This window comes from Struthio camelus, chromosome 3 (assembly GCF_040807025.1).
Source record: "Struthio camelus isolate bStrCam1 chromosome 3, bStrCam1.hap1, whole genome shotgun sequence".
Classification (NCBI taxonomy): Eukaryota; Metazoa; Chordata; class Aves; order Struthioniformes; family Struthionidae; genus Struthio; species Struthio camelus.
The window spans coordinates 47,073,651-47,091,490 of NC_090944.1; the positions used below are offsets into that span (position 1 = coordinate 47,073,651).

At 37.6% G+C, this 17,840-nt stretch overlaps 1 protein-coding gene across 8 annotated transcripts in view; it reads left to right on the plus strand.

The window, feature by feature from the left end:
• The window catches only part of DOP1A (DOP1 leucine zipper like protein A), a 70,398-nt gene that overhangs the window by 13,446 nt on the left and 39,112 nt on the right, over positions 1 to 17,840 (plus strand). For 3 of the 8 annotated variants that reach the window (XR_011140121.1, XM_068937648.1, XM_068937652.1), the window contains exons 4-14: positions 1,553 to 1,723; positions 3,049 to 3,238; positions 3,813 to 3,911; positions 5,078 to 5,177; positions 7,222 to 7,331; positions 9,451 to 9,559; positions 10,964 to 11,084; positions 11,881 to 12,000; positions 16,100 to 16,214; positions 16,663 to 16,692; positions 17,127 to 17,360. Coding sequence is in view for 6 of the 8 variants with exons in the window: in XM_068937648.1 (XP_068793749.1) it covers positions 1,553 to 1,723; positions 3,049 to 3,238; positions 3,813 to 3,911; positions 5,078 to 5,177; positions 7,222 to 7,331; positions 9,451 to 9,559; positions 10,964 to 11,084; positions 11,881 to 12,000; positions 16,100 to 16,214; positions 16,663 to 16,692; positions 17,127 to 17,360 (1,399 nt within the window). In the remaining 2 variants the exon portion in view is untranslated. The remainder of the gene's footprint in view (positions 1 to 1,552; positions 1,724 to 3,048; positions 3,239 to 3,812; positions 3,912 to 5,077; positions 5,178 to 7,221; positions 7,332 to 9,450; positions 9,560 to 10,963; positions 11,085 to 11,880; positions 12,001 to 16,099; positions 16,215 to 16,662; positions 16,693 to 17,126; positions 17,361 to 17,840) is intronic. The other 5 variants (XR_011140122.1, XM_068937651.1, XM_068937654.1 and 2 more) reach the window with 2 other exon arrangements.

Consider the following 17,840-nt stretch of genomic DNA (forward strand, 5'->3'; position numbering starts at 1 on the left):
CAACAGAGTGAAAAGCTTAATCTTATGGTTGGCTGGGAAGGTGGGCAAGTACAAGTTTTTCTCACTGTTGGTCTTTAGAATTGATGGTCATGAGAAGGAAGGATAGCCTAGAGAAGAGAATTAAGTGAAAATATATTGAATCCTATACCTCTAATAGATTTCTAGTTGGGTGGGGGAGGGGAAGATGTTGGGCTATTACACAAGGCATAGAGGGGTGTTTGTGTGGAGATTTTTATATACGTGTATGTACACATGCATACACACACACAGTTGCACATTGTTCTTAATCTTTACTTAGCCCTAGAGATTAGAATCTCATCAGTTTGAGAAAGAGTAGAATAAAGCAGAATTCTGATTATGTAGCTAAGGCATATATTAATGCCTGGAAATGAACTGTATATCTTAACTTCAGCTATTCTATCTTGCACTGGCAAAACATTCCCAGTTAAATCCTCTGCACGATTTGGGGTGGTGGGTGGGGGTCTTCCAGTTCTGTTTTTGAGTATGCTGTAAAAGATTCTGTGAACTCATAGCTCATGCCGTTTGCTTATGTACCAATTCAGTAGCTGCAGTATCTGATTAACAATAGGATAGTGAAAAATGCTACCTTGTGTAATATAATTAAAGCCATTGTTGTAGATGCTTGGGAGAAGACTAAGGCATTCACATAGTGGCATTATCAAAGATTCCAGTATTTTTAGTAAAGGCGGAATGAGCATTTCTAAACATCAAATCTTGAAGGATGAGTGGTAGCCTTACAAAGAAAGACTGTGGGTTAATGTGTGTTACTGAACAAAACGGCTTCCCCCCCCCCCCCCCCCCCCGAAAAATGACTTGACAATGGCAACTCAGTTTTTCTTCTAGATAGATAAGAGCAAAAATGATTTTTGCAAATACTACCATACTTTGAAAAGATTTTTTTTCTGTGATATGGATAACACCGTATTCACAAAGATAAATAAATAAATAAATATATATATATATTTTTTTTAGTAATGCATTTTTAGGTATGTATTTTAAAAACCTTATTTCACACTTACCTTTTTTATTGTTCATACATTTTTCTCTGTGTGTCAGGGGTCTTCTAAGCTGAGTCCTCAGTGACTTTTTTGAAAACAGCAGTGGTGTTCACACATCTTTGATTACTGATGCTATTTGTAATAATTTATGATATTTAGTGGCAAAAATGTTTTTAGTGTCTAGGAAACCTGTCCTTTATTTAGCTGATCGCATTTGTAACTTTCATGAAGTTACACTTCACGGTAACCTCAAAAATATACTTTTAGGATTTTTTTAAATCTTTTAAATGGTCCATCATAAACAGTTGGTTTCTTGTTTGGTTGAGAACATGTTTTCAGATAGAATTTCTGAAGTAAGTAGATACTTTGTTGCTACTAGTCATATAGCATGGTGGTGTGTGTCTGTGCAAAATTCTAAGATAAAACCCTGCTATTTATACATGCTGAACGTGTCTGTAAGAGTCTTTTAGGATATAATCAAAACTGTCTCACATGAGCAGCTTCCTGAAAAAGGTATGCTCTATTGTTTGCAGTTCTGGGCTGTTTCCACTCCTTGCCAATGCTGCAATGTCTGTCAAGCCGACATTATTGAGTCTGTATGAGATTTATTACCTCCCTCTGGGGAAGACATTGAAACCAGGTCTGCAAGGACTGTTAACTGGGATACTGCCTGGTTTGGAGGAGGGGTCAGAGTATTATGAAAGGTAAGGATAAATGTGTTTGTAGGTTAATATGACTGAATTTTTTTATTGTAACTTTTCATTCAATATTTTTGGTGTGTTTTTTAAGATTTATAGTATTTAGTTTCATCTAGTCATGTTAATTGCAACTAAACATTGTGATGGAAGATTTCTAACATCAATTATTATAAATTAATTATTCATTTTTCCTAACATTGAAAGGGAATTTAAATTATGTAGACGGGGTATTGTGTTTATGTTATGGATTGAGATACGTGACGTGTTAGGAATGTTCTGCTTGTTTCTTTTCAATGGGTGTCCTTCAAAATATTTGTGATGTTAATCTTGATCTAAAATAGATATATCAATTGAATTAAAGATATACAAATCAGGCTTCCATCATTAAGATTTATCAATTAAAATATCTAAACTATCATTAACCCACCTATGTAAGAGCAGATAGCAATAATCCACCTATCTGTATAGGTTAATGTTACGTTTTCAGCAGTCTGGCATGGGAGGTAGCATCTCTTCATATCTAGCAAGCCTAAGCCTCAGAGGAGTTACCTTGACCGTGGTGTCTGGGGTATTGGGGTTGCATCCTGACGTATTGAAGAACGAAGTTATGCTCCGAGGCTTTGAGTTTTTGAAGCTGTTTATGCACTTGCATATTCTTGATATTTCAGATTTCAAAAGTTAGAATTTTCACAACTTGTCTATGAAAAGCAGTTTGATCCTGTCTCTCCCCATTTCTCTATAGGTACATATGTATGCTGTAGTTGACATACCTCCGACAGTGGACAAGGGCTGCCGCCTTGCTTTATGCTTTCCGTCCCTTGCCAAAGGTTGCTCAGCTTGCCTTCAGCTTGCTAAAGTCTGTGGAGGTGCTGCCACATGAGCGGGGAGAAATGACGGCAGTAGTCAAACCATTGTTGTGCTACTGTTATGCCCTGTTATTGCCAGAAGTGCTGAGTGTAAGGAAAGGGAGGCTACAGAGCTGCCCGCTTCATTCTTTTCCTCAGTAGCCATGCTTCCCTGCTGTCTGTCTGCAACCTCTGTCTGCAGTGACAGTTAACTTTCTCATCTGCTACTGAAAGTCATTTGGTGCTTTGGACTGTGTTGAGTACGTAAGGAGAAGCTGTGGATAGGCAAAGCATTTTGCAAGGCAGGTTGGCCCACAGGATTGCTAGTGGTCGCTTTGGTCCGGCTGCGTTATAGTTCCGTATATAATCAGGACTTACCTTAGCCTCTCCAAAGAAAATGTCCTTTCAGTAATTTTTATTTTTAAGGTTTTGGGCAGAGGGGTCGTTTGTAACGCGCAAACTAATTCAGTTGATCTTATTCTGCAGAACGAACACGCTGTTGGAGAAGGTTGCCTCGGCTGTGGATCAGTCGGCGTTCTACAGTGCTCTCTGGGGCAGTCTTCTCACCAGCCCTGCAGTTCGATTGCCTGGAATCACTTATGTCCTCTCCCATTTGAACAGGAAGCTTTCTATGGAAGATCAGCTCTATATAATTGGCAGTGACATTGAATTAATGGTAATGTTTTTAATAAAACAATGAAGAGACATCGGTGTTAGACATAGTTATGTAATTACATAGTTTCAGGGGTTTTTAGGTGTCTTCTGGCTGAACATAGCCTTTGAAGAAATGAAAATAAACATTTATTTATCAGGGCTCCAGTTAAAATGATACTTTTGTGCATGACGAAAGTGTTGCAAAGCTGAGTTCATGTTTCAGAACCACTTAGGTTTTGTATGTAGTTGACTCTCCGTTTGACACACTTTAGTTAAAAGTGGTTGAGTTTTGTTGCACCTTTTGAAAAATATATAGTGAATTATTTTGTCTTTTAAATCCGTTCATGTTATGAAAAGGTAAACGCTTATGCTTGTATAGCTCAGGGAAATTGTTAATTATATTCTTCCTTACTGATGAAATAATTTTATTTTCTTGTTTTATCTTGTTTCATTATTTAAAATTTTAAAGTAACTTTGACTTCCTACGTATCACTGTATTTGTAAACAGACGTTCTTATTTTGTGAGCATTTCAGTTGTATCTACCAGCTTAAAATAATACAGTAAATAACTCTTTTTATACCTGCTCTTACTTCAGGTGGAAGCAGTAAGCACATCGGTGCAAGATTCTAGTGTATTAGTACAGAGGAGCACTTTGGACCTTATCCTTTTTTGTTTTCCTTTCCACATGAGTCAGGTAGGTTATTAATATTAAAAAAAACTAATTTGGAAATTCATAAGTGTATTCCTTTTCTTAGTCAGTAGCAGTATTTAGTTAATCTTTGTTCATGGTTTTCTCCAGCTTTAAACAGAGCCATCCCTGAGAGTTCCTCTCATAGGTCTGGCTATTCTCATGTCATGATCTTTGCCCATGTGCTTTTAACTTGATATTTCTGTATACGCAACACTAATATAAAATATGATGCTCAGTCTATACGTGAGCTTTTAATTTGCTTGGAAAACAAAGGATCTGTTTATGTGCCAGTTCCTACTTCTCAGTGTTCAAAAAGCAGCAAAAGTTAATCAGCAGAGCATAAATGATTTAGAACATTAGAGAATTTTAAATGGTTAGTGATTTGGGGTTAGTAGTCAGCCCCAGTGGTAGTGGAAAGATAGACCTGTAACATCTAGGTCATTTTTCTGAACTGCATTTACTGCTAATCATTTTCTTTTGTAAAATGATCCCTGAGTTGTTCTTCTACTGGAGGAAAGTTATATACATACATCTCGATTCTCGCCTTTGTTAGAAATTATGGAAAAAAAATGAACTTTCCTTTTTTTTTAAAAAAAACAAGACTCTATTCTTGCTTGTGGGCGTGGTTTGACATCTAGTAGTAAGTATAGGGTTATTTGAATTGTCTCTGTTTAGGTGTTAAAATGCTGAAATTATCAATGCAGGGTGGAGTTTTCTTTTTTTTTTTTTTTTAAGTATTGACACTTACAAAGCCTTAAAACAGTAAGGATGACATTTAAAGTTTATTCATCTGGTTTTTTTTTTAACAGCATTTTAGTTGAATTTTTTTTCCAAGGCGTCTACCTAATAAACAAAATGAAATACCTTCTAACAAAAATGAGCTAACTGCGTTAAGCATTTTTACTGTTCATAAAGGTACACAACGCTATTACAACATGTCTGTTCCAAGTAATGAATGTGTTCTGGTTTACCAAGTAATGAATGTGTTCTGGTTTACCAAGTAATGAATGTGTTCTGGTTTCCTAAGAGCAAGATTACGTGCTCTTGAGCTATTCTGAATTCGGAAATGTTGGAACATTAACTACTTTTTTTAGTGTATGTTAAGCTGTTAGCATAAAATAAGAATTACTTTTCATAGTTAATTTAAGTAATGTTCCTAATTTCTTCAGGCAACACGTCCAGACATGATCAGAATTTTGTCAGCAGCCCTCCACGTAGTACTGCGCAGAGATATGTCGCTCAACCGAAGGCTTTATGCATGGCTTCTAGGTAGGTGTGTGCTTCGTCTGACTTTTGCCAAAAAGTTGAGGAAGGCTCATGTGTTCCTTGGCAGTGTTTTGCCGTAATATGGGAGAGATTCTTTGAAAAATGAAATGTTATGTTTTGGGTTTTTTAATCGTAGGGAAAAAGTACCCCCACCCCCTCGACTTGACCAATTAAGAATATTGTGCTGGAACTGCTTCCTGTTATATAAATTATTTTTATGTTTTTTCAATAGCAGCAACTATGGGCTGCAATCGGGGGTGGAGACTGTTGCATGAGTCCTGCACAAACAGCCACTGAAAAGCAATCTTCGTTTCTCTAGAAACTTAAGATGGAAAATACAGAGAACAGGTGTTATAGAGTATAAACGATGTTTGGAGCATAATGGGCTGGAAGGGATGAAAATAAAACACTTATGTTGAAATACATTGATGTTATATTGATGAAGATTTGATTATGCAAGCCTTAAATGTTTACTGAAGCTTAAAGTTGCATGTTTGAATTAAGAAATTTCCAACCACTTTTTATGGCTCCCATGTTGTTAAAACATTACTTAAACCCCTTTCTGGAGGGGAAAAAATAATGTCTATGACAGGATATACTCTTGATATTCTCTCATTTGGTTAGAAGTAAAATATTTTAGAAGTAAAATAAAATACTTAGAACATTTTCAGCTAAAATCTTTTCATGCCTTTATTGTTGCTCAGGACATCGACTTGAAAATTACTCTTCTTTTAAAGAAAGACAATGACGTGCACTGTCATATTGCATACCTCCATTTTCCAAATTAAGGATATAATTTCCAGATTAAACACTACATTAAGGTTTCTTCTCAGTATCTTTGGGGATTAGGTATATCTTTTGCTGTCATTGAAACAGATGTTTTATGTGATTAAAATATCGTGCTGCTTTTTTAAAACGTGGAAGTATCTTTTACAGCTATTTTATGAGCATTATCTCCACTTAAAGATAATGGAATTTCAGGAAATAGTTTCACAGTGATGAGTCTTGGTCCTGTTTTATGTACAGCTAATGCCTCCATTTTCTGTTTAACTGATCAGACTTTCTGGCTAAATATATATGTGTGTATGTGTGTATATATATAATGTTACCATGATATTCTGCTCGTAAATATAAAATATGGAGGTGTTAGTTATGTTCTAAGACTCTCTGAAGTCTGATTTTTATGTACAGGATTTAATTCTGGTGTTAGCTATTCCTTCTTACCATTTTATAGCTGGGAACAGTCTTATTAACATGCTGTGGGCAAAAGAAATCTCATTACATCTCTTTGAATCCACGTTAGCTTTTAACCATTGTTAACAATGATTGTTTTAAGTTGCAGCTAAATGGCATGCATCTTCTCAGGCTTTCCTTCTGTTTTTGTCACCTCAGGACAAAAACTGTGGAAAACACTTCTGTGTAATAGTGTGACTAACTTTGTTTTTCTAAGCTTTTCTGGAGTAAAAACTTCACTTGCTAGAAGAAAAGATACAAACGAAACAAAGGTCTATCTCCTTCCTATAATTTTGAAAAATAAAGTTGCTTTTTGTGGCATATGCATGTTTACTAAGGAACTGATATTCTTCCTGTTGAGGTGTCTTATGTTAGCGGTGTCAGTGCCTTTTTTTTTTTTTTTTTTGTAATCATCTGTTTACATTTAAAATGCTGAACTTTGTGTTCTCATTTATATAAAAAATATTGATATTGAAGTATTTTTATGGAACATAGTTTTCTGAAGATACTCTAGGACTGTGTAGTTCATGCTGTGTTTTTGAACACTTGTTTCTTTGGACAAAAAAAATCTGGTTAGTAATGCTGTGTACAAACTAAGCTATGTAATCCTGTGTGCAAACTGCTTGCGTGAAAATGCTATCAGTTAGTTTCCTGTATTAAACTCTATAAAATCATCTTTCTCTTGCCAACATTACTGGGACTTCAACTTGGTAAGTTATCAGTGCTAGTATTTTGATTTGTAGTTTAAAGAAATTGACAAAAAATTCTATTAAGAGATTGGTATTTATTTGCCTTGTCTTTTGTTTGCTTGAAGGTTTTGATAACAACGGTGCCCTTATAGGACCTAGAAGTACAAGGCACAGCAATCCCGAGGAGCATGCCACTTATTATTTCAACACTTTTTCTAAGGAAATGTTAGTCCAGGTAACTCTACAATGTTTTATTCTAGGATATATCCTCATAAATAATATTGAAGTTGCTGTTTCTTTATCCTTTAACTTGTCGTTTCAATGTGACTATGTAATTTCTATCTTTTTGTGGTGTTTGTCCTACTCTTCTAATACTTTCTCAATGAAAAACATTGTGAGAGATGTAGGATAGTGTGTTTCTTTAGAATAACAGTATGGCCAGACAAATATTAGACTTCTGTCTCTTCTTTTCCACAGTGAATGTAGCATATGTGGAAGATATGTGATTATAAGCCCAACACACTGAAGCCTGTTCTTTCACAAAACAGAATTGGAGAGGTTCTCTTCTACTTCTGTAGATATGGAAAACTCCCCTGTGTCTTGGGAATCAAAAAAAAAATTTGATCAGATAGTCTCTGCCCAGAAGGCTTGAGTTAGAAAGGTCTTTCTCACCTCTGGGCAATGGGAAGGTTCTTTCTGTTGTCCGTCGTCTGGCAGTAGAGCAAACTCACACTCTTTGACCCTTAAATTAAATTAAGCCTTGCTAAGTGCGCTGAGATCACCTAACCTCAAGAACTATGCTCCTTCCCACGTTATAGTGATTAAAGTATATAGATGTCTTTCAAGATGCTGTGAACCTGATCTTGAAATCGAGAAGACACTTTCTCATTAAGGCAAATCGATAGAGTCAGAAAATTTCTGATATTCAATTAGAATTTCAGCAGTATGTATTGGGATAACAGTGGGGATTCCAGTTTTAGCAGCTGACCCAAGAATATTTAGCCATTGCAACTTAAAGCCGATGTCCAACACAGAACTAGTACTTTATCTCCAGTTAATGAGTTCTGATATTTTACTGATAAAAAGAGAGAGCAGAATTCCTTGCACACCAAGGACTTTTCTGGCCTTACTTCTCACCCTTCGCTTATCACCCTTCTGCCTCCTACATGGCAGCTGGTTCAGACATTATCCAAGCCTGAAGGCTTGAATGAGATAAACTTCATTTATACCTTCTGTATAAAAGGTGGTGAGCTTTAGTGTCCTCTAGGCATTTGTTAATAAGCTGTGCTCTTCCTTTTAAATCTGCTAATTTTTGTGCTTTAATACCACTAAAGCCTTTCTGTGTGATAGTACTATATTAATGGTGCAGAGCTGATATAATCTATTTGCTTTTTTGTAGCAGGCACTATTGCTGCAACAGAATAGAGGGCACTCATTTTTAACAAGAGGGGGATAATTGTCTTATTCTTTGCCTTAGAATATTAAAAGGGCATTACTTCAAAGATATTGCCCCTTTCTGCTTTTTTTTTTGCTCTAGCAGTCTCCTTATATGTGTTATCTTCCCCCCCCACCCCCCACCCTGTCTTATTATATACTGAAAATTCTTCCCTTCTAAAGGCATATTCAGGTGTAGAAGGTGTTTCTGTCAGGATACTGTCTGACAATTCCCGCTTTGTAGCAGATAACAAGGTCAAACCTCTTTTCCTGCCTCATTCCTCTATCTCCTCTTTTTCTTCTTTGTCCTCCTCTTTTTAGAAGCTGTAAAATAAATGAACTAGCCTCAACTCAACGATGTGAGCATCAGACGCAAAACTAAGCAGAATCTTCAGGGTTTTTTTTTCCTTTTAACTCTGCAGCTAGTTCCCTTAACTACTTCAGTGTAGGAACTCAGTTTTCCAGTTTGTTTTAAAACTGCCATTGCTAAATGTTCCATTCAGCTCAGCCGAGAAGGTGGTCTGCCACATAGGTGGGTATATCCTAGAGGGACAGATTATTGTCTATTTAGCTCTTAATTTCTGTGAGTCTTACTTCTCAAACAATTTCTTCATCATTCTCATGTCTTTTCTTATTCTCAAAAAATTTTGGGTTGGTATTTATTTACAGTATGTTTTTGTGCACTCTGATTCTTATGAATGTTAGTATAATCTAGTTAATAATCTGTGGAATAGAATTTGATTGCAAAGGCAAGGTTGAGAGAATACTTAAGTATGGAGAGAATGAGCTGCAGTGAGGTGGGAAAATGGTCTCCTCTACCAAGAACATTCCCTTTATATGCAACTTTTTTATATCTTTCTTTCAAAAAGCTATTTTTTTGTTTTGTTTTTGTTTTCCTGATATGCTTTTGCTCTTTTTAGGCAATGATTGGAATATTACAAGTTAATGGACATGGAGAAGAAAGCACATTAATGCAAGACTTAAAGCCTTTTCGAATTCTTATCAGTTTGCTCGATAAGCCTGAACTAGGTACTTTTCATATTACTTTTTCTAGTCTTGACTGCATTTTGCATGGTTTTGTTGACAGAATTTTTCTCTTTTGTTGCACAAATTGAATAAGCTGTGTACTTAATGACAGACAGTCTTACTATTGACAGGTTAGCTAGATTTCTAGGCTCATGATTTAGTGTTGTCATTAGCTTTACCTTCAACCAAATCCAGCACTTCTACTTTCAACACAGGCAATCTGAAGCCAGAGTCATAGGGAGAAGTAACTGCATGTTGAAAGAAATTCTGTTTGGATCGTTCCCATTTCTTTACAATAGTTAATGTCACTAGCCCATTAATTTCAAATGTTGCTTTTGGGAATAATTTGCACATTCATCGAATATGCACATAGAGATGAGAAATATTAACAACAAAATAAGTTCTTTTTTTCAGAAGAATTTATCGCTAACAAAAAAGTGTCTTTGTTTTTGATTTTCTTTTAATTTTCCTTTCCCCTTTTTAAAGTATTTAGATTTAATTTTCAATAGATAAGAATAAAGGACTGTGGGACAAAAGTAGATAATTAAAAAGTATTGACAGCAGTTAAGTGTGGGATGTTTTACCTTTTTCTTTGGAATAACACAGTTTGGGGATTACTGAAAATATCAAAATTATTTCCTAAATCTGTCCTAAGATTTGGGGGCAGAATAATAAAAGCATAAAAATACTTCCCAAATCATACCCTTAAAATTGTTGTAAGTGATTTGCAAAGCGGAGTGCAAGGAACAAACTGTCTGACAAGAACTTGACTTCCTAGTAATTTGTGATTCCTAAGGGTCACATTTTCAGTCTTAGTATGCAAATTAAAATTTCATGAAGCAAGCAGAGCTTTGAGGATTGTCCTGGCATACTGAAATGGAAGAAGGTAGTAGGAATTCTGCTTAAGCCAACAACAGTACTCCAGCTGAAGGCAGTTCTGTGAGGCTAGGAGAAAGCACCAGAAAGCAGAAGATATTTTAAGCAAAATCACTTTGTGATGAGTTCATTTCAAAACAAGCCTTTTCTCTTAAAATTTAGGATTTTACTCAAATCTGAAGGGGGCACTATTTCAAAGACTATCCTGCAGAGTTAGTCCAGAATTAAAGAAAACACCTCAGTTTAATGAGAATGAAGATGCTCAAAATATTTTACGTTGTAGTTTTTCACATAAATATTTGAGTAAATTTCCTGTATGATAACATCAAGAGCTAGCTTTAGTGACTGGGTGTTTGAAACTGGTCAGTTGGAAATTCCCTTTCATCAGGAAACCATGTAGTCATGTTTACATGTTACTGAGCTGAGCCTCTTCCCTCAAAGAGGAAGGGTGTGTTGGCTTGCGCATAGGTTAAATTAACGTGGCTACCTAGCTTTTGAATGGGATGTGTCATTGCTGGTATTTCTCTTTAGGCCCTGCCATCCTAGAGGATGTATTGATTGAAGTGTTTCGAACATTATACACACAGTGCAAAGCAGAACTGGAGCTTCAGGCAGAACCTTCTTTCAACAAAGACCACACACAGCTAAGCAGGTGGATAATGAGTATAATGTATTTAAAAAAAAAAAAAAATCGCAGAAAGCGTGCTGTATCTGAGCCACAACTGGGAAGCCTGTGGGACTGTAAACATGATTTTTAATGAAGGAGATTCTATTGATGTTAATTGCAACTTTGTATTTGATGCAAAGGTCTGAAGGGTTATACCTTTATTTTTTTTAAATATTTAGCATACATTTTACTCTATCCCTGCAGCAAAATGCTCACTTGATACAGCTGGAAGGACTGTATCTCAGTGATACAGATTAGTTGTGGCATTCTTTACATCTCTGTTCTTTTTTAAAAAAAAAAAAAAAAAGAAAGAAAGAAAAAAGGAGAAAAAAAAAAAAAAAAGAACTCATCAGTGCAGCTTGATGAGCTTTCCTGTAGAGTAAAACTGAGGAGTGCTACAGGACAGCCAGAGAGGAAGATAAAAAGAGCGTTAAAGATATATGCTGAGTATCTTAAAAGACAGGGAGGAGAAGGAAGTGCAAAGGGTAGAAGAATAAGAGCTGTGAGAATGGTCGTGGGAAAACAGATCTAGTAAAAATATGTGATTAAAAAGGCAAACAAGAAATGGAGGATAAACAGGAAACCTGGCAACTGTGCAGAGACATTGATATGAGGAGCTCACCAGAATACTGAGCAGTACAACAGTAGCTACCGAAGAGATGAGGGGGAGATGATTCATCAGTGTCTGATAGCTGTGGGTAAACTCAGGGTGATGTGTAGTTACATACCTCTGAAACAAAGTGTAACAATATAACATGTTGTTTTCTTTATTTTCTTTTAGCAAACTGAGAGAAAATAAGAGAACGGCAGAACTGATTAAAACTGCCAATCTTCTCTTTAATTCTTTTGAGCCTTATTATATGTGGGATTACATTGCTCGTTGGTTTGAAGAATGTTGCAGGTAGGTTTTAACACTTAATTAGTACGTATGTAAAATTGAAGTTAGCTTTTGTTTTGTAATCTTCTTTTAAAAAAGAAATTAGTCTGGTGTGACCGTTCTGTCTGTAAGTCTTTTAGTTCCCCATCCCTTTGATTCTGACCCTTTGGCTATTATCAATCAGATATGATTAGTGGTCTTAGCAACATAAGTTCTCACAAAATTGGTGTGAGGCAGAAATTAGCAAGAGGCAGAAATTAGTACCCCTGCTGAAGGGAGGACTCTAGAGTGACTTCTAAAGCTTGCCTGTCTTGTTCTCTTTGCCCAGTACGTGATTGCTCATTCCGTACCTATCCAACTGGTCATCTTCACCACTAGTGAGTTGTGGAATATGTTGTCTCTTGCCCTGCTCTTTCAGGGAAGTGTGAGAGGCCTGTGCCTGGCAAAGACGCCTGAGGGAGGGAATGCAGTAAATAAGGGAGAACCAGAAATACTAAAGAGGGAGATGAGGTCCGAGAGACCCGCAGGAGAGCAGGGGTTGTTGTGGTGTCAATGGATGGATGATACAGGGATTTCGAATTAAATTTATAGAAAATTAAGATTTTGTCATTGCTTAGGGAACAGTTTAACAGTATTTTAAGATATTTCTTCATACTTCAGCAAGGCTTCAGGCTTCAGCAAGGCTTTTGACACTGCCTCCCATCACATCCTCCTAGGGAAACTCAGGAAGTGTGGGCTAGACGAGTGGACGGTGAGGTGGATTGAGAACTGGCTGGATGGCCGAGCTCAGAGGGTTGTGGTCAGTAGCGCAGGGTCTAGTTGGAGGCCTGTAGCTAGCGGTGTCCCCCAGGGGTCAGTCCTGGGTCCAGTCCTGTTCAATGTATTCACCAATGACCTGGAGGAAGGCACAGAGTGCACCCTCAGCAAGTTTGCTGATGATACTAAAGTGGGGGGAGTGGCTGACCCACCAGAAGACTGTGCTGCCCTTCAGAGGGACCTGGACAGGCTGGAGAGGTGGGCGGAGAGGAACCTCCTGAAGTTCCACAAAGGCAAGTGCAGGGTCTGGCACCTAGGGAGGAATAATCCCATGCAGCAGGACAGGCTGGGGGTTGACCTGCTGGAAAGTAGCTCTGCCGAAAAGGACCTGGGAGTGCTGGTGGACAACAAGTGAAGCATGAGGCAGCAATGCGCCCTTGTGGCCAAGAAGGCCAATGGGATCCTGGGGTGCATGAGGCAGAGTGTCACCAGCAGGTCGAGGGAGGTGATCCTGCCCCTCCGCTCAGCCCTGGGGAGGCCTCACCTGGAGTACTGGGTCCAGGTCTGGACTCCCCAGTACAAGAGAGACATGGCGCTACTGGAGAGAGTCCAGTGGAGGGCTACAAAGATGATGAGGGGCCTGGAGCATCTCTCCTCTGAAGAAAGGCTGAGAGAGCTGGGCCTGTTCAGCCTGCAGAAGAGAAGACTGAGAGGGGATCTGATCAACGTGTACAAGTATTGGGGGGAGGGGGTGTCGAGAGGATGAGGCCAGCCTCTTCTCCGTGGTGCCCAGCAACAGGACAAGAGGCAACGGGCAGAAACTGAACCACAGGCAGTTCCATCTGAACCTGAGAAAAAACTTCTTTCCTGGGAGGATGACAGAGCATTGGAACAGGTTCTCCAGAGAGGCAGTGGAGTGTCCTTCCCTAGAGATATTCAAAACTCGCCTGGACGCGAGCCTGCGCAATGGTGCTCTGGAGGTCCCTGCTTGAGCAGGGAGGTTGGCCTAGATGATCTCCAGAGGTCCCTTCCAACCTCAACCATTCTGTGATTCGACACCAGTCTGACTATGAGCCAACACTATGCTGTTGCCATAAATAAGGCAAACAGCATCCTGGGCTACATTAGAGGGAATGTGTGCTGCAGGAGAAGGGGAGTTATTTTTCCCTTCACTTGTGGAATATAGTGTCCAGCTTTGGACAGCTCAGGTGAGGAAGTGTGTTGAGAAACTGAGGAGACTCCAGTAAAGGACTACTGAGATGGTCAGAGGTCCAGGACACATGACCTGCAAGGAACATATGAAGGAGCTGAGCTTGTTTTGGTCTGACAAAGAGAAGAGTAAGCAAGGGAGGGACTTTCATAGCAGTCTATGATTTCTTGAAGGGCATCCACAAAGTTTATGGTAAAACAAGGGGCAGCAATGAGTGGTGGTTCAGGAGGTTCAGACTGGACTTTAGAAAAGCTTTGCAGTGAAGACAGTGCAGCACTGGAGCAGGTTACCCAGAAAGGCTGTGGAGCCTCCTCAGAAGTTTCCAGGATGCTGCTAGACAAAACTACAGCTGACCTTATCTAGTGTTGTTAATAGTCCTGCTCAGCGTGGGAAGCTAGACTGGATGAACACCCTTCCAACTCAGACTTCTGTGATTTGTTTAATTTTTGTTTTGAACTGCTTCTGAATTCCCAGAATAAAAAGAGCAGTCTAACCAGAAAGTGAAAATTTGTCTATAAATAATTAGATGCTACTGTAAGCGTGGATACCTGGTGACACTATTAGTAAACAAACATACTTCTGAAATATGAGAATGTTTATCTACATAAGCTGCTGCGCTATATAAGTTGTTTTCTTCTTGTTGAATGGGCTATGCCTTTAAGTGAAAACTTACCCAATCAATTTTAAACTATGGATTTATAAATTATAGCCTCTTTTCTGATTGCCAAATCACAGTTGTTACTTTTCAGAACAGATTCTGATATCTATCTGAATTTGTCTTAGGCTTTTTCTTACATCTATTCCCCTACTAAAAATTTAAAAAAAAAAAAAAAAACTTTTACCTGATATTTTCTCCCATCTAAGTATCATTCAGTGCAGCTGAGCCTTCTCTCAAAATTTTTGATAAAGAGCTCAGCAAGTTTAATGTAAATCTTCCTTTGTGAGGTATTACAGTTGAACAAATGTACAAGGGATTTATGAAATAGATCTTCCCAAGCAGCAGCACAGAATTCTAAAAAGAATTTAAGTGTTACAAAATTCACACAGAACAACCATTTCACTGAACTATAAAACAGGCTAGTAGTTTTAGGACAAAATGTGTCTATTCTTAGAAAGGTACAGTGATTTGATGGGGGTTTTAGTTAAGTAGAAAACCTTTTTGTTATTTACTTATTTAGGTTCCTAACAGGATATAGTTTGAATACTTTAAAAAAAAAAAAATCTACTTCTGACAAATTCTGACTTTTAAATTGTTTTTGTTGACATTTGTGAGGCAACAGTGCCAGTCATTCTTTTGTCCACTCTGTTTTCTGTCATATAATCAGCACTTACAGTCTTGCAGTCACTGTTTCAGGCTTGGTTTCGGCATTGCTTCTACTATTTCAAATAAATCTTTTTTTCAGTCCGGGGATATGTTCATGAGCTCTTCCAAAACAGTGAGAAAGGATTAGCATAATTAACTGTTGCTGAAAATGTGAGAGGTACCTGCCCTCCCCCCCACCACATATGCAGAATAAATGAGTTGGAAAAAGAAAAATACTATTTTTTTGTTGATGTTTTTTGTTTTAAAAGTCTTCAGATTACAACATGATTTCAGAGTGTGTTTGCATTCCTTCTAACTTCGCACAGCAACATGACTCCTCAGATTTTGAATTCTTGTCAACAGTAAAACAATGCAGTTGATTGACGCTGAAGAGGACATTTGGAAGAGCTTGTTTTGTTTTCATCTTGCCCAACTTTAACGCTTCATGGGCCTTTTATTTTGTTTTCCATTGTCTCAAGTGCTTAATGCCTTGGGTTTAGATCTCTTCCAAATGACTGTGCTTCTAGTGAAATTATCCCTTACTCCTGTTACTGGTGCCTATGCTAACTCTAGAAGATATTACTGTATATGATGGAGTCGCAAACACAATTTTCTGTAGCTTGGTTTTGTTTGTTTTATGAGTGAATACTGTTTTACAGTAAAAGGTGTTACTGATGGCATGTTTGCAGAAGGAGGAACAGTGGGGCCAAATAAAGTACTTTACAGTAAAAGGAGAGATTTTTCATTTGTTTATGAGGATTATCTCTGCTATGTGCAGCTTTGCATTAACTTACGGAAACATGGTGAGCGTAAAGAAAAAAAAAATATTGTGAAAGCTTATTTGAATTTTGCAGGAGGACACTACATGCCAGACTTCAGACTGGGCCTGGAGGAGGTAGTGAGCAATCTGAGTTACCCCTGACAAATTTCTGCTTGTTAGTGGATTTTTTATTGGATATAGTGTCTTTGGTAAGAATTTCTGTGTTCATTGCTAATACTGGGATCCTGTGTGTTGGTAGTCTTCAGAAATACTGTATCTGCTTTATCAAATTTTGTTGTCAAAAAGATATTGCCATAAATTGGCAGGCACCTTTAGAAGAAATGTCGTTTTCATTGAATAATTTTCAATAGACTGGTTGTATATAAACAGAAATGTTTTTTATGATGCATTTACCTGAAACTTTTTTGTTTGTCCCCAGTTTCTTTTTTCTAAAACCTACATTGTATTACAAGCATAAGCTTTTGCAGTTCTGTATGCTAGTTTAGATGTGCAACTTTCTTTTAAGGCTAACTCATTTAAATATGTCACAATAAGATTTGTCTTCTTTCTCTGATGCCATTGCTTAATATAGCAGACTGTTGGAACTGTTTTTTCTGTACCTGTCTTTCCTCAATTCTTTGCTTTCTCATTTCAAAGCCTACTAGAAGTATGAGAGTGCTGTGTCAGGTATGGCAATCAGCCTGTTTTGCCTTTAGTTATTAAATGATTTTTTTATTATTCATTCTTAAACTTGTATGTTAAGATTATTTTAATAATACCAGAGTAACATTTTGTAATGCATTTGTAATGTAATGAACAAGATTTAAAATTCTGGGAGAAGCTAGATACATTTGTATTTGTTGATTACCCAGTGAAAAAGGTTGTCTTAACTGTAAAGCTGATTTCATTAAAATTTTGGAAGAAAAGCATGTAGTTCTTATTCTCAGATTTTTAGATTTTCCTTTTTCCATTTTTAAGATGGTTAGAATACAATTAAGGAAATGATAGGCACTGCTGTTATAGAAAATAACTTCTAAGGCAGAATTTGCATTACAGTTCATGAATTTGCATTAGAATTTGCATGAATTTGCATTACAATTCATTTACTATTTCTTTGTTAGGAGACTTATATTGAAATACAAACAGAACACTTGCCTCAGCTGTTGCTCAGAATGATTTCTGCGTTGACAAGCCATCTTCATACGTTGCACTTGTCTGAGCTTACTGATTCTCTCAGACTCTGCTCGAAGATCCTTAGTAAGGTTCAACCTCCGTTACTGTCTGCAGGTACAGATGGTATCCTGCAGCTGCCTAGTGGACACAGCAGCTCCATCAAAGAATGGGAAAATAAAAAGGTAACCGATTATATCTTGCAACATCTTGGAAAAATACATTTTGTGTGGTACATTTATTCCATAAAAAAGAAAAGTGGGCTTTCTGAATCAGTGTTGGACCACCTACAGGTCTTGCATTACTTTTAGTTTAATATACACAGCATGTTTAAAACGTAGAGTGCACTGCTGGCTCATGTTCAACTTGCCCATCAGGACTCCCGGATTCTTTATGCAGAGCTGCTCAGTCTGTAGTGTTGCCTAGGGATATTCTGTTCCAGGTGCTGGACTTTGTATTTGTCCTTGTCGAACTTCATGAGGTTCCTTTTCGGCCCGTTTCTCCACCTTGTCAAAATTGCTCTGTTTGACAATCTCACCCTCCAGTGCATTGATTGTTCTCCTCGGTTTGGTGTCATCGGCGAACTTGCTGAAGATGCATTCACGCTTGTGTAGATGAGACTTCAGCATCTTCATGCTGATGAAGATGTTAAACAAGTCGCAGCT